This window comes from Melanaphis sacchari, unplaced genomic scaffold (assembly GCF_002803265.2).
Source record: "Melanaphis sacchari strain LSU unplaced genomic scaffold, SCAv2.0 Contig395_pilon_pilon, whole genome shotgun sequence".
NCBI lineage: Eukaryota > Metazoa > Arthropoda > Insecta > Hemiptera > Aphididae > Melanaphis > Melanaphis sacchari.
Genome location: NW_020271251.1, coordinates 67,264 through 82,745, shown reverse-complemented (window position 1 = coordinate 82,745; position 15,482 = coordinate 67,264). Strand labels below are relative to the sequence as shown.

The 15,482-nt window shown below is 26.8% G+C and overlaps 1 protein-coding gene across 1 annotated transcript in view; it reads right to left on the bottom strand.

Moving 5' to 3' along the window:
- LOC112597226 overlaps nucleotides 1-15,482 on the bottom strand; it is a 127,823-nt gene that overhangs the window by 53,034 nt on the left and 59,307 nt on the right. Inside the window, exon 4 of the mRNA XM_025343190.1 lies at nucleotides 6,363-6,430. Coding sequence (XP_025198975.1) covers nucleotides 6,363-6,430 — 68 coding nt within the window. The remainder of the gene's footprint in view (nucleotides 1-6,362; nucleotides 6,431-15,482) is intronic.

Sequence of the window (15,482 nt, the reverse complement as noted above, 5' to 3'; positions counted from 1 at the left end):
TTTAACAATGTTTTTTTTTTTTTTTTTATTATTTAAAATTATTTATTTAGCGTGTGCTTTTTTCGTATTGTTTTTAAGGTAAACATTAGAATTCTATTTGACAGTGCCATCTAATTGGTACGAAATGATCTATGTATTTTTAATTTTATCATACGTTAAGCGCTACATCCTGTGCACACCCTTTGATTCCATTTATAATTATTAGTTATATTATTTAAATTCACAGTTATCATAAAAACAACTCAATCGCAATGGTACATGCCATGACTATATTTGATAGATGTGTTTCGAACGGCGGGCTTTATTAGTCACCTGATCGTTCTGTAGTTATTATATATTTAATATTACATTATACATATCATTCATCGTAGATTAGCCATTACCAATAACACCGATAAGCCATTAAAGTATTAATAATTGTACATCATTATAAGAACGTTTATATGTTCGCAAAGGTCATTATGTTAGGTTAATTTTATTCTATTTCCAATCATATTTTGAAAACTTTTTTTTTTCACATTAATTCATTTGCTCGCAGTACTTGATAAAATAGAAACACGATATTATCTATATATTATACTCAAAAACGATGGAGATAATCAGGTGTATTTTTCATATTATATTTCACTTGAATATAATGACAATCGTTACAATTTTCATTCTCAAGTATGGTATTATTAAAATAATAACAAAACATAAAAAAACAAAAAAATATTAAATAATATGGCTGAATGATGTAGATAGACATACGCATTATCGAGTAATAATAATAATAATAATAATAATAAAAAAAAACCATAGGAGTTAGCGAAAAAAAGATTTATATATATATAAATAATTCACAAGTGGACGCTACTTTTTTCCCCTTTATGGCTATTATACGGTAATTACTATTCCTTATGCTTGGGCGGATTTTCCATTAACGACCGGAAGGTAGAGAGGAAGTTTTTAGATGAAAACGTCTCCTGAGACGTAAAAATACGGAGAAAGAACTTACAGAATTCTTTACTGAAATAATAAAATTAAAAATTCATAGGTTAGATGGAAGTCATATATGTTGTTTATTTACTTTCAACCTATACGTATGTAGTTGGTAGCATTAAACTATTTATATGCATATAAAATAAAAACTGCACTACCTGCAGCAGAAATAAAAAATATTTTTCGAAAAAAATATATAATAATAATATGATTATAATTCTTATATTTATAATTTATATACTATTTACCTGTACAAAACCTAACGGCATTGTCTTAATATACATGATTCCATACATTTATTATTAAAAATAATAAGCTCAATTTTATTCAAATTGAAAATATACTTCAATAGCTCGAAGGAGAGTAACTGAGTTTAAAATAATACAGCTAAATGGATGCGGTGACTTTATTATGCAGGACGACAGACTAATATGTCAGGACGAATAGTATGACATAATATTATATAATATGTATAATAATCATCATGCATTTGATATAGCTGAGTAGATAGTTTTCAAAATTATTTAGGCGCCGTTGATTATAAAATGTAAAGGTCGGTAAGAGTTCATGAATATTCATATGTGTCAAGTGCAAACAATGCTAAATTTATTCAAAAAATGCCTAAGTTCAAACACAATCACTATTCGGCGGTGTAGTGGGACGGGTTGTCATTATTGTTTATCATAGGTCTATCTGACAGAAGAATACCTTCTGATGATAATATATAATATAAACCATGACCATCAATGCCGTATTAAACTGACCGTATTTTGCTATCAATGTACACGTCAATTTAATAAAAATCACGTCATAATTCATAATTATAAACAAATGAATACAGAAATTTGTACACAAGTTTAATCGAAAAATCATTTTTGTTTTTACTGCATTTATAATATGTTTCAGTTGAAAATATTCAATAAAACAAGAATTATGATACTTTTTAATATCAGTGCAACTTTTTTGTAGTTGATAGCATGTAATTGAAACTCAGAAATAAAATAAAAATATTTTGTTGAAATAATTGCATATTACCAGATATATCAAATTCACAAATACCCTATTTTAGCAGTGGTAAAATCAACTATGATAATATAATTAAATTTAAATAATGGAATAATGTAATAGTATAATATAGATGTAATATTTTAATATAACATATATTGTATAGAATAAATAAACACAATCAGATTGATTCTGAATTATCCGGTATCGGTCATCTGTGTGAAATAACAACTATAATTATTGTATTGCATAATTTAAGACAATGACTATCTTTATTGTTATAAACTTATGTTAATACATTTATGTATTATTCTTCAGGTAAAACTAATCTAAAAAAAGAAAAAAGAAAAAGAAGGTAGGTAATTTTTCAGCTGTACAGTAGCATAATGTTAAGCATACATTGCCACTGAGTTAACTTATTGAGTAACTTCTGTAATATTATGCATGATTCATTAAAATCGAAATCAAAAATTAATCATTGCACACGAAGAATGATTCTGAACGAAATGGTGTGTCAGCCTATATTACTAAGTAATTACCATATGATAATTTAAATTTCTTTTATAGTAATTAATGATTTTACAGTAAGTTATGCAGAAGGTTGAATTGATTTTTCTAAAAACATTTCCTTAAGTAAATTTATTGTATTATTAATATTTAATTATTATACTAAAAAATATCTACATATATTATGGTATAAATAAGTAATATATATAAATATTTTGAAAATCGAAAGTTATTGTATTTCTACACATAATAATGTATTTAAAAGTTTGAAATACCGACGAAAAATATTGATAAATTAAGAAAAACAAAATAACTAAAATAAAAATAATTTAAATACATAATTTCATATAAATTTCAATGATTTTATTTTTGGAATAAAAAAACTATAGTAAAAATTATGTAGCCATGTAGAATTACACGCAAATTAATAAAATATAGTTTGTAGTTTAAAATTTTAAATAAAACGTAATATTGAGGTTCATGAGTTTGAAGTTAGTCTTGTTTTATCAGTTAAATACTCATCATTTTACGAAACAGAATTTAAAATATTATATTTTATTACAACGAATTTGTTTGTTGAAGTCAATCTCCAGTAAAACATTTTAGTTTCATTAAATCTAAAACTTTAATTTCTAAACGTAGTAATATGTATGAGTAGGTAAACTTATAAAGTGGTAGTTTTTACCTAAAGTTCAACCAGCTTGTATAGTGATTAACTTCAGAGAAATCTATGTAGTACATTGCAAATTTTCCAACTTTAAGATTGCTAACTTTAGATTTGCAGATGTTAAAAGTTTTATCGGAAAGGAACTTTGTTTATGGTAGTATATATACAAGAAGACAAGATGTGTAATAGTTATTTATTATGAGAAAATGAACGGAACAGATGTTTAGAGTATTGACAAATACAAACAACTAGATAGTTAAATATTTTTATTAAATATTACAACGAAATCTGTTCAATTCTTTGTAGATTATTATCGTATTATGTACTAATTGATTTAAGTCCATAAGCAATAAATATTTTACGCACACGGTTAGAAAAAAAAAAATATTTTCAACTATATTCTGAATTTAGGACAGTATTAGAATGTTAAAAATCACAGAGAATTTAACAAAAAAAAAAAAAAAAAAAGAAAAGAAAAAAAGAAAGAAAGAAAGAAAAATACTTATACACATGCGCAATTTTTGTATTATACTTGGCTATTCATTATAATGTATTCAAGTAAAAACTCCTATTTAACAGTGTCATTTCTTATTAAGACAGATTCTCAGTAAAAAATGAATGTGTATACGGGGAATTTTTTTGTTCTTTTTCGTTTTTGAATATATTATACTACAGTACAGGTGACTGATAAAGAAATGTGAAATACATTTTTCGTCAATAAGTTTTATTTTTTGTTAGATTGGAACACATATATAGAATGAGCATTGTTATTGTCATGTTGCCACGGGCAACTGTGGCGGTGGTCCAGTGGGATAGGCTATTAGTTAATGGAGTCTTGAGGATTGTTGTGTAGAAGCTATTAAATACGGGGTAAGACTTGGCAGCGAGATGAGGCGGAGAGACGTGTAAGTAAGGCCCTAGGGGGCCCTAAGCCGATTTAACAGCCAAACTCTGCAATTTCTATGCTGCTGAAAGGTGCACCCAACATGTATGCTTATATACGTGTATTAAGTCAACACAGGATTTTTCTATCAGATTTTAAACACATGAATTTAATTTAAAAATGTGACACGGATGATAGGTATTGGGTTTGAGGTGATTTTATTTAACAGCCCTTCCAACTCCGTTGTTAAATAAAACTATTTCACTATAAACGTATTACTACTGCCAGGCTATTAAACTCTCAACCATAAAACAATAATTTAGAATAATGGTTCAAGTAGAAAAATAAAGCGGTAAAAAAAACAGAAAGGACGAGATATGCAATATGCATGAACCGCAAACAAAATAATGTGTTTATATATACGAATTTTAGTCAATATTTTTCGTTTCAAACGTGTAATATCATACGTTGTCCAAGGTTTACAAAATACGTCGATTTTTTTACGAGGTACTTCAGGGAATTTAGGGTTTTAAGAGATTTTCTGGTTTCACGCGAATTTTCAGATGTCCGTAAGAATGTTAGGAAAAACCGATCACGTTTTCAGATAAAAATACATATATATTTTCTCTTCTGAACCTACATTAAACTTTATGTACTTTTGGCCACTTATTTTGTGAACAATACTTATATATACATACTTAAGGAAAAAAATATTTTTTCTTTTTACTAAATAAATCAGTAAAATATCAATTATATAAATATATAAGTTATGGTTAAAATATTATACACAACTGTGAAATAAAATACTATAAAAAAATTATCTTTCATAAATTACCTAATATATGGATATGGATTTATATTAAAATCTAATATTATAATATTACAATTTTATTAAATAAAAAAATTTGTATTACCTATTATTTTTATGGACGTTTTAAGTACCTATTACTAAAATAATAAACTCAATGTTTAATTTTATGTATATTTTCTATAGATTATAATTGCATCATATGAACTAAACACTAATATCAAATTTATATAAATAGTTACGAGAAATTTAATTGCAATATTTTATTTATAATAAAATTAAAATATGTGTATACATTAGTGACTATACACTTTATTGTTTCTTTATTTATTGTAAGTTAGTTTATACATCGAACTATTTGATTAAATATACTTTTTATGTGAACTCTAAAGGGATATTCAAAATGATTTATCACATTTCAAAAACTTTTATTTTTTTTTAGTTTTTAAGTTTAGACTAACATATAAATATATGATATATTAAATGAAAGAATAATAATTACAATATATGTAATTTAACCAATCAATTTTCTATGTGGATTTTATTGGTCACACAAACAACAGTTAGAACTTTAATTCATTCCATACAAATCCGTCGTATCGACTACGCTAATTTTTAGCTCTTATCTTTTGGTGATGATAATAGTTTTATGTAAAAAGTATCTTAAATAGTATCCCTAAAATACAAAATCACATGACGGAAGATCAAGTGATTCAGAGAACTAGGCACAATAATCATAGATTTATTTATTTTAAATAACTTTGTATATGTAACTAAAATCTATTTTGTAGAATTTGTTAAAAAAAAATGACAAATACGAATTAAATTTTGGCAAAACCAGTTCATTTTTATTCAGATTTGAACAATTCATATTACCTAGTTGTAAGTTTTTATTTTAAGTTAAATTTTAATTTAACAAATAGATACATAATATTTTATTATTTATAGTTGTAAAAGACTTATAGAATTATGAAACAATTTGGCCATGTATAAATTTTGAGGGAAAATACATAAAGAATATACAAAGCTTATAATTATTCATAAAACTAATTCTTAGTTACATAAATCATGATAATATGACAAGTACTTTATTAAATTGTAATACTTGTTAACTGTGAATCGAATATTTTCTAATATATATATATTGGTTATATATATATGTTCAAATAAAAAGATTTATTTAATTTTTCTGAAAGTAAATCAAATGAGATTAAAACAAAAAAATCAATCAAAACATTATAGATTTCAAACATGTAATTATTTTGCATACTTAAAAAAACATGAATAGGCTTATAAATGATAGAGGGGAAGCATGCGTATACTGCGGGAAGGACAAAAATGTTAATTAAAAAGTTAAACTGAAAACTAATTGTTTGTCGGTTAAATGAGTTTTTTTTTTGCTCTGTCTCTGCTCTACTATTGTTGAACAACTTAAATAATTTAGTTAAAAAATAAATCGATTTTATGACAAATTAATTTTAAAGAGAAAAATATTTTATACTAAAACTCACTTTCTTTGTACTGTATCACGTTCTGGTGTTTTTCCGTGATCACCAGGCACCTTCTGCAGTCTTCGTCCCTGAAACGAAAAAAAAAAAAAATATAAAAATCAATATACATTTATACATTCATTTAACTTATTCCACTCTTGTCTTACACAATAATGATTAAAAATTTCAATGATAAAAAAAAAAAGTAATAATTCTTGATAAGTAAAACAATATTAGTTTAAATTGAATTCCCGACGCCATTATTGCCAGACCGTCAGCGGCAGTATAGCTGGTAACTGTGCGAAGAACAAATTTGGTTCTCCCCGTTCTCCCTTTTATAGCCAAAACTACTTTTTTCCTCGTCCGTATTGTGGTACTTAATTAAGAATTAATGAACGGTCGGCAGATCTCTCGTAAGACGAGCCTGTCGGTTTCTGGGGGATAGACGTTTTTCCAAGGGCGTCGCCATGGAATGACTCGCCTGGGGCCCATAAAACATCTACTCCCCGACTATCCGTTGCTTCGTATACACCTGTCGATGTCGCCGAATTTTACTTTATACGGGGACCGTCCGCCGTTTACACACGACCAAGACCTTTTAATGAAAACCCATAATATGCTTTTAACACATGGGACACAACACGCACAGTTGTAAAGGGGATCACACAACAATTTAGGAAACTATTTGAATTTAATTTCGAATACGATCCACAATATATAAGGATTTTCATACCATACAATCAGGGATACGAGTATATTATGTGGACTATTATGTTAGTTTATAATGACAACCAAAAGTTTATAAAATTAAAATTGTTTAGTGAAAAAGAAAAAAAAAAACTGTTGATCGTAAAATAATAAATTACTGTAGAGCATTATAAAATTAAATTAATACATTTAAATTCTACAGAAATGTCACATTTTTTTTTATTATTAATAAATCAGAGATTGATTTAAGAGTTATTCAAATGTAAACATATTTAGATACCAAGAATAGCTTTCGTTATATGATTAATAACAAAATACTATCATTACATGTAACGTGTATTGCTTTACAGTTAACATATAGTAAGTTCGTTCGGCAAAATGAAAAATGGTAATATTTTATGATTTTTATAATATAAACTAACAACATACACACAATTGACAATTCAATTCAATTCAAAAAAAATTTATATATAATAAAAAATAAAAATATATTAAACAGATCGTTGATTACTTCGATACAATACAAAGTATTTTGCTTTAACACTATAGCCAAAAAAACAATTAGATAATGAATAAAATATATGTTTACTTTCATTAGATCTCAAAAACATTAATTGAGTATAAATCTAAAAAATAACAGCATATATAATATTAGAAGTATCCGTAACGTAAAGAACAATTTTGATTTATAAAATTTAAAATGTTAATCGAAATAAATTGCTAAGTTAGGGTAGGTTTTAAAGTATCTACAGGTTAATAACAAGTTTTTAGTATATGGAGCTATACACGATTTAATATGTCTTAAAACTAATTCAAAATTCAACTAAATAATCTATGAATAGGTAGTACTATATAAAATTTTAAAACTGGAGATATAGGATCTCTTTAAATTTTTAGATTTGTATCAAAGAAAATGAAAATAGACCAGACTCGAAACAATAAATATTATTTTAAAACCAAGACAACATTATTTTATTTAGTATTTAAAATATAATATAAATAACTATCATTTTTATTTGTGTAGGTAGATTTTCTATATTAGTATTAAAAATAAAAAAACACTATAAAAAGAGAATAACGATTTAATAACATTATATAGTATTTGTTTAAAGATTTAGATAAGAGCCATTGAAACATCTTAAATAATTTATGCAAATCAAGTTGTATAGTCGACACCTGTTGGTTATTTGAATACAGTATTCATCAAGTCTAATCTTTATTAAGCAAATTTTGATAGTGACATAAATATATAATATTAGTATATTAATTTTAAAATTATATTATAAAATATAATATTAATTAGTAAATATATGTAATATGTATACATAACTGCAGCTGATATTACAACAATGTATCTATAAATAGAAATAAAATATTTTTTGTTCACATTATGAGTATGATTACATTTTTAAGTTAAATATAGAAATACATATTGAAAAATATTAAGAACTTATACTCAATATTTAAATTGTTTCATATAATGTAATGATTGAGCAAAGAGTTATAGGAACATGAAATTGAGTAACTTAAAACATCTAAAACATTTCATTCGAAATTTTAAAACGTACACCACATAAGCAAACAATTTTATTTTCAGATTTATTTATAGTAAATCTATGAATAATATAGTCCATACAATAATCTTATTTAATATAATATACAAATAAAGTCTAAATATCAATAGTATTAATATAAGTTATATACTGAAACTCTATTATTTCCCTTGTTTTATTTGTTGTATAGACTGATATAATACAATATTATATAAAACAGATTTTCTTTAATATTACGATGTTTGTCTTTATTATATATAATATAATTGTTTATCTTTCCATCGCGGAAAAATTAAATACACAAGACTGAAGAATATAACTTAAAAATAAATACATATATGTACAGGTAAAATTCGACGCAATAATAGTGATATTTTATTCAACATGTATTTTTCAATGGGCACAGATTTAATTTTTTTCTAGATTTTGAATAAATATAATAAAATAACAATTTTAAATGAATCTCCTAAGAATATTTTATACACATAACTTGATCCGATTATATAGTATGTTTTTACGGATTAAACTTTTCGTGTCATAACATCAAACGTGAATAAAATCGCATCAAACATTTTAATAGTATGCAGTGATGTTTGTAGAGAATACGCGAGTGCTAAAAAAAAAAAAATAAAATAAATACCTCATAACCAGCGCGCTGCGATTGATCGGCGAAGTATAATACTATTATAATAAATAAAAAAAAAAAAATGTTCTATAATAATTTTGCCAGTTAAAAATATAATATATAAAAAAATTTCTTTTTTATTGCTTAATTTTTTTTTTTTATAAATTGGATATAATCGAAATCTGTAGAATACTATAAAACCTAATCAGACCTCATCGTTTGCAATTGGAGACAAACACAACTTGGTCGATCATCATTCATAAAATGAGTTTTAATATCAAACACATACGATGTGTGATTATTACGATGACACGTCAGTAATCCTTTAAACATTTGGTGCATTTTTGTTTTATATTTCAACGAAAGCTGATAACGAGCGTTACTATATACGAGCTACACATTTGTATCCGTGGCTCTGAAAAACTGCGATTATTTTAGCAGAGGTTTAAATCCGTCCCATGTGGACACTGACAACACTTTATTACGAAACTGACTATATCAATAATTGTTATTATTCCCGTGGGCTTTGGAGGGAGTCACTACAAACATTTGGCCCTTCTAGGAACGTGTATATAATAATAAACAACAATATTAAATTCACGTGCAAATCGATCAGCGTACAAAATATTCATACGTCTGAATTTTACGATTTTTTTCTTCTCGGCTTCAACCGTTTAAAAAAAAAAAACAAAAACAAAAACAAAAGTCAATTTAACTCTGCATTTTTTTTTTTTCAATCGACAATATCGTAAATCATTAAGCTGGTCCACCGGTTTAAAATAAAAACAGTATATACACACACAATATATATGTGTGCGCATCGCCACCACCACTCCTATACATAAATACGTAACTCGTATTACTACACCGGTATAATACAACGACAAACCTGGTGTTGTTTTTATCCAAGAGTCGCATTCAATATATATTATGTATGTATGTGTGAGTGTGTTGTATATAAAATCCACCGCGGACCGACATAAAGCGCTGGACAGTTTCCAACGGCGACCGATGGCCTACAATGGCGGCAAGGTTAATTTATCACCATTTACACACACGCGTTCAAACAAAGTGTATACATTGCACCGATCGATCGGAAAAAGCTTTAGAGCTGACGAAAGCTTTCTCCGTACATATGTGTAAGTGTGTGTGTATAGTGAAATATCTACGCCGATTACGATGACTATGTACACCGCCCAGAGCACAATGGGTACTCACGACGTCATAGGGACCACGGAGAAATGCGATGGGGGCGGATGAACGATTCTCGATTATTTCTGTTTGACGTTATATGTTGCGTATATAAGACTACGGTACCGTGGCAAGAAGTGAAGGCGGGAGAACGAGACAACAGGACGCGGCGGGGCAAATAGGATGATATAGAGCTACGGGATGGAGAGAACATAGACGGACGAATACCCCACAGAGGTTTTTACTAGAGATCTCAATCCCGAAACGTAAAGACAAATGACAGACAGTTACGGACGACAACGTCGTCTTTCCAAAGTTCGAAACAAACTGAGAAGAAAAAAACACGAATAAAAATGGCTGTTGGGTCATTCTTATTCTGTGACATAGCTTCTACCCATCTAGAAAGGGTATAAGCAAAAAATACTCCTCTGAAATCCATTATTTGCGGTACTCTACAGGATATTTTTTATCAGTGTTCGATGGTTTCGAGTCGAAAGCCTACTGGGGTGGATGACTTTGTATCCACCTGTTGTGAGACGATTCATGTATATGAATCTTCAAACTTTCCCAAGAAACTTAACACTTGACAACAAATTATAAATCACAGGTAAATTAAATCGAATAAAATTACTATAAGCTTTAGAAAATAGAAAATATATTATGTGATCGGAGATACATACATGCAAGCGACATATAAATGTTAAGCAACTATTACTAGGAATTCAAATGATAAAAATTGGTAATTTAAATTATAACATTTTTTACGACAATATTTTATATAAACAATGAAATTATTAGTAGAATAAGTAGGAACAACAGGTTTACCTCAACGTTTATATAGTAAACGTAGGTACAATACGAGCGGCTTACTATTTTTGTTTTTTTATAAAAATATTTTTAATATTCTTTTACTCAAATGTAATTTGGTATGCACTTACACAAGTGTTGTATTTTATCTCTTTTTCAAATTTAGAACAATACTATAAGAATATATAGTTTACGTATGATTATATTTATTATTTTTTTATTATTTTGACTTCATTTATTTTTCAGGTTATTTAAGATAACTTTAAATTTAGTATCATTTAATGACGAAACAAGAATTTAATTTCCACGGGTCAGTGTATACTACTCAGCTCGTATCTATAGTAGTTCTTCTCTATATTGTTTTATTAAAAAAAAAAAAAAAATATATATATATATATATATAATTATACTACTAAAAATCTCATAAAAAAATTTAAAGTTATTTCCGTTGTCATTTATTAATATTTAAGAAATTATGTTTCACACGTTTTGTTTTATACAAGAAAATGAAAATTTCAGTTAGCTAGACGTGTCCTTATTAATTTAACGTCTCAGTTATAACATTCAATGTCTAAAAGTCAAGACTCTTGGGAAATTAAGTTACATTTCCAGAAAATAAAAGTTTACAAAATTGAAATTTTATATATTTTTAATAATAATTTTCAGAAATTCAAAATTAAGAATGAATAGTGCACTATAAAATATATGCTATGTTTGTGACAGATTTTTTATTGACACAAACATCGCACACTTTTAATACCTATTATAAATATTTAAAATTAATATATTTTAAGTATCAAGCATTTTTGTAGGATACTTTTTACTACTATAATTTCTCATGGTAATAATACATTACTTTAATTTAAAAAGTTAATACTCGGAAGGCCAACAAAAACACAGTGGTGGTATAACTGTACTCACTGTTCTCAAAAAATAATAAATACCTTAATACATTTTTCAAATATATATTTTTAAATAATCATAATGATAAAGGCAAACATGAGATATCTGTATAATATGTAAACTAATTTTTAAATTTTTGACTTTAACCTTCTTTATAATAATATATTTTTAACCGCTATCCCCAAACGTACCTAATTAATTTAATGGACATTTCCCCTCATAAACTCCTCCCATTCCATTCTTGTATATTATTCTAGAAAGTATAATATACATATTATTATACTATATATATACATATACACTCTTATATACGCATAAAACACTAGGGACAAACACAATAATGATATTGAGCGGGTGTACAAACACATAATATTAGGGTTAGGGGACAAATGCGATATTTTTGATATTAATATTGTCGACCCGGACAGGCATAGTGTACGTGTGGCTCCTATATTTTTATTTTTTCCCTCAACTAATATTTTTTTTTTTTTTTTTTTTATACCATTATATATAACATTTCGTGCCAAGCAACATTTCCCAGTGTATTAAACGGGGAAAACCTACACAGGTTATCATTACTGAATTCAGAAGAACATCACGCGAGAAGAGACAAATGGAGTGGTACTCCCGGGACCATTCCCACGTTTAATCACTAGGAATAATAATGAAGTAAACACGAATACTACTAGAGCGCACGGAATGTCCAAGATTTATGATGGTTATGTTCACTAAAATGTACTATAGAAAATAACAGGCGTGATTTAAAAAGACCACAAGATCGAGTTTTGGATATTGAGTAACACAAATAATAAACACTATCAAAATTATGTCTATTAGCGACTTACAATAACTTACTTCAAAAACAAAATGAAATAAATAAATAAAATTAATTATATAGTGTTGTGCAGGCCGTTAAATTATATAATAAATATATATATGGTATATGGAAGTATATTGTGTATATTATGTTATAGGATAAGAGATAAAACTGACTAAAAATTATTGATAACATTGGACATTGGCAGACAATGTTGAATAATCTATAATGTATTAACATTGATGTAAATAACTATAATAAGGATTTAAAATAATAAGCTAGATTATGTTATTTTTGTTTATACATCAGCTAAAATGAATGAGTATTGCACATTAAAAGCTTGACTTTCCATCAAAAAGGATTATTTTTTTTTTTAAATTTCACATAATATAATAATAGTGTAGTGATATTTAAGAAAATCATTGAATGATTTTGATATATGAAACAAACACAAATTGTTTATACTAGATATATACATTATTTATAAATCATATAAAGCAAAAATATAAGGAACAATTGTGGTATAATTTTTTGCATTATAAATTCCTAAATGTATAGCTCGTGCTACCTGGAAATCTGATGCAAGCTATTCATTTTACAGACTTTTTATCAGACACTTTTTGTAACCAAACATTTATATAAACTCCATATATATTATACAGAGTTATGCTTATGACTGGTGTATAATATAGTAAAGTAGAATTAACGGTGAACCGGGCTTTGGTCAGTCGTAAATCTTAGCGACACCTCTGCCCCAGACCCTTCGGACAAATTATTAGACTTACTTTTCTCGAGATAGGGATAAACCTTTACCTTTAATTTGCATTCGGACACCATCGTGCCTATGGCATCGTATTTCTCCCTAATTCGGATTATCACGTTCCCCAAGAGCAAGATTTATGACCACGTTTTCAAAATGTAATGAAAAAATTTTATTTGCATATGCTTTAGTCTTAGAATAAAGTTATATTTATAGTTAAAAAAACTATGATTTCATTCTATAGATATATCACTTAATATATTTGTGATGTAGGACATTAATAAGTAATAAAAAATAATTTTTACTGATAGTAGTTAAAAAAAGTACAATGATATAATTTTAAATAATATACAAATAGTAGTATTATAATAGTTTTATTATTTATTGATAGTATATATATATATATATATATGGGTATTTATAATATGAATTAAAAATTGTTTATTTTAAGGATATTTACTTAATTTCATGTTTATCTCGTGGCTTTAGATATATTTAAATTTTTAAATAAAATTAAAATTAAGAGCTCGTAACCCATTTAATATAAAATAGTTTATATCATTAATAACCTATTGATATAATTTTCTTACCATGATTTTGTCTACTTTGTTTGTATCAACTAAATTCAAAGGGTTATCTCTCAAACAAAATGTTGAGGGTATGGCCAACTGAAAAATCGATTACTAATGCATGGGGTCACGTATTTCTAAGTGTCGCGTGTTTATTGACCCGACAGTTTGGGAAAGTCCCAAAAAGCCGAAGTCCCGGCATCTTTACTTATTCACAATATCCCAGGGACACAAGATAAATATTTCAAAGTTCCGTTTTGTCAATCCCTATTCACCACTCTACTACCACCCTATTTACTACCATCATCCTTACTCTATGTTAAGTCGCAATGCATATTCCTAAACCTTAATATAACTTTTACAAGATTAAACGTTAGGGTTGTGGTGACAAATCGGGCATGTCTTTAACATTTGGTGCCACAAACTTTCAAACCAGTAATGATCCTGCATCAATTCAAAATGCTTATATATATATGAGTATAAGAAATGGGTTATTGGTACGCGTGTGATTAGAAGGGGGATCTTGAGATTAATCGGGCCCGATTATTCCTCAATCCATCAGTACATAATATGGGGTAACATCTGATGATTTATTTTACAAAACAGCACATGTTATTTGTTCCTTATACTTTTACGTATTATTGAAAATTTCTGTTGGAAATATTAATGTATACTAAATCATTAAAATGTAAAATTGTTTACTTCAAATAATATTATATTTACATAATAATGATTTTAATTAATTAAAGTTTCAACAATATTATACATATATATATATATATATATATATATATTCTTACAGCTGAAAACAGAATATCTAATTTTAAATTAATATATGTTATAGCCGCTTTGTTAATGATGAAGTCTTTTGTTACGAAAATAAATGTCCATTATTTGATTCAAATTTTAGTATAATCTGTATAATGTAAAACAATATAGTATAATAAATTGATACAATGAAACATCAAAAAGAATTAATGAATATAAAATAATTTGAGAAACATTTGAAAATCAAATTCACTAAATTAATAGAATTAAATGGGACGTTGAAAACTACCTCGTGAAAGCATGCAAATAGAGAGCCATGAATGAAGAAAGAACACTGGAATACATAACTGAACCACAAGCGTTTTAGTTTAACCCTGGGGCACTGTGTCTGTCGGCTCACGCGTTATCGTTTGACTTTACCGCGTAATTCCGTTTGTGAA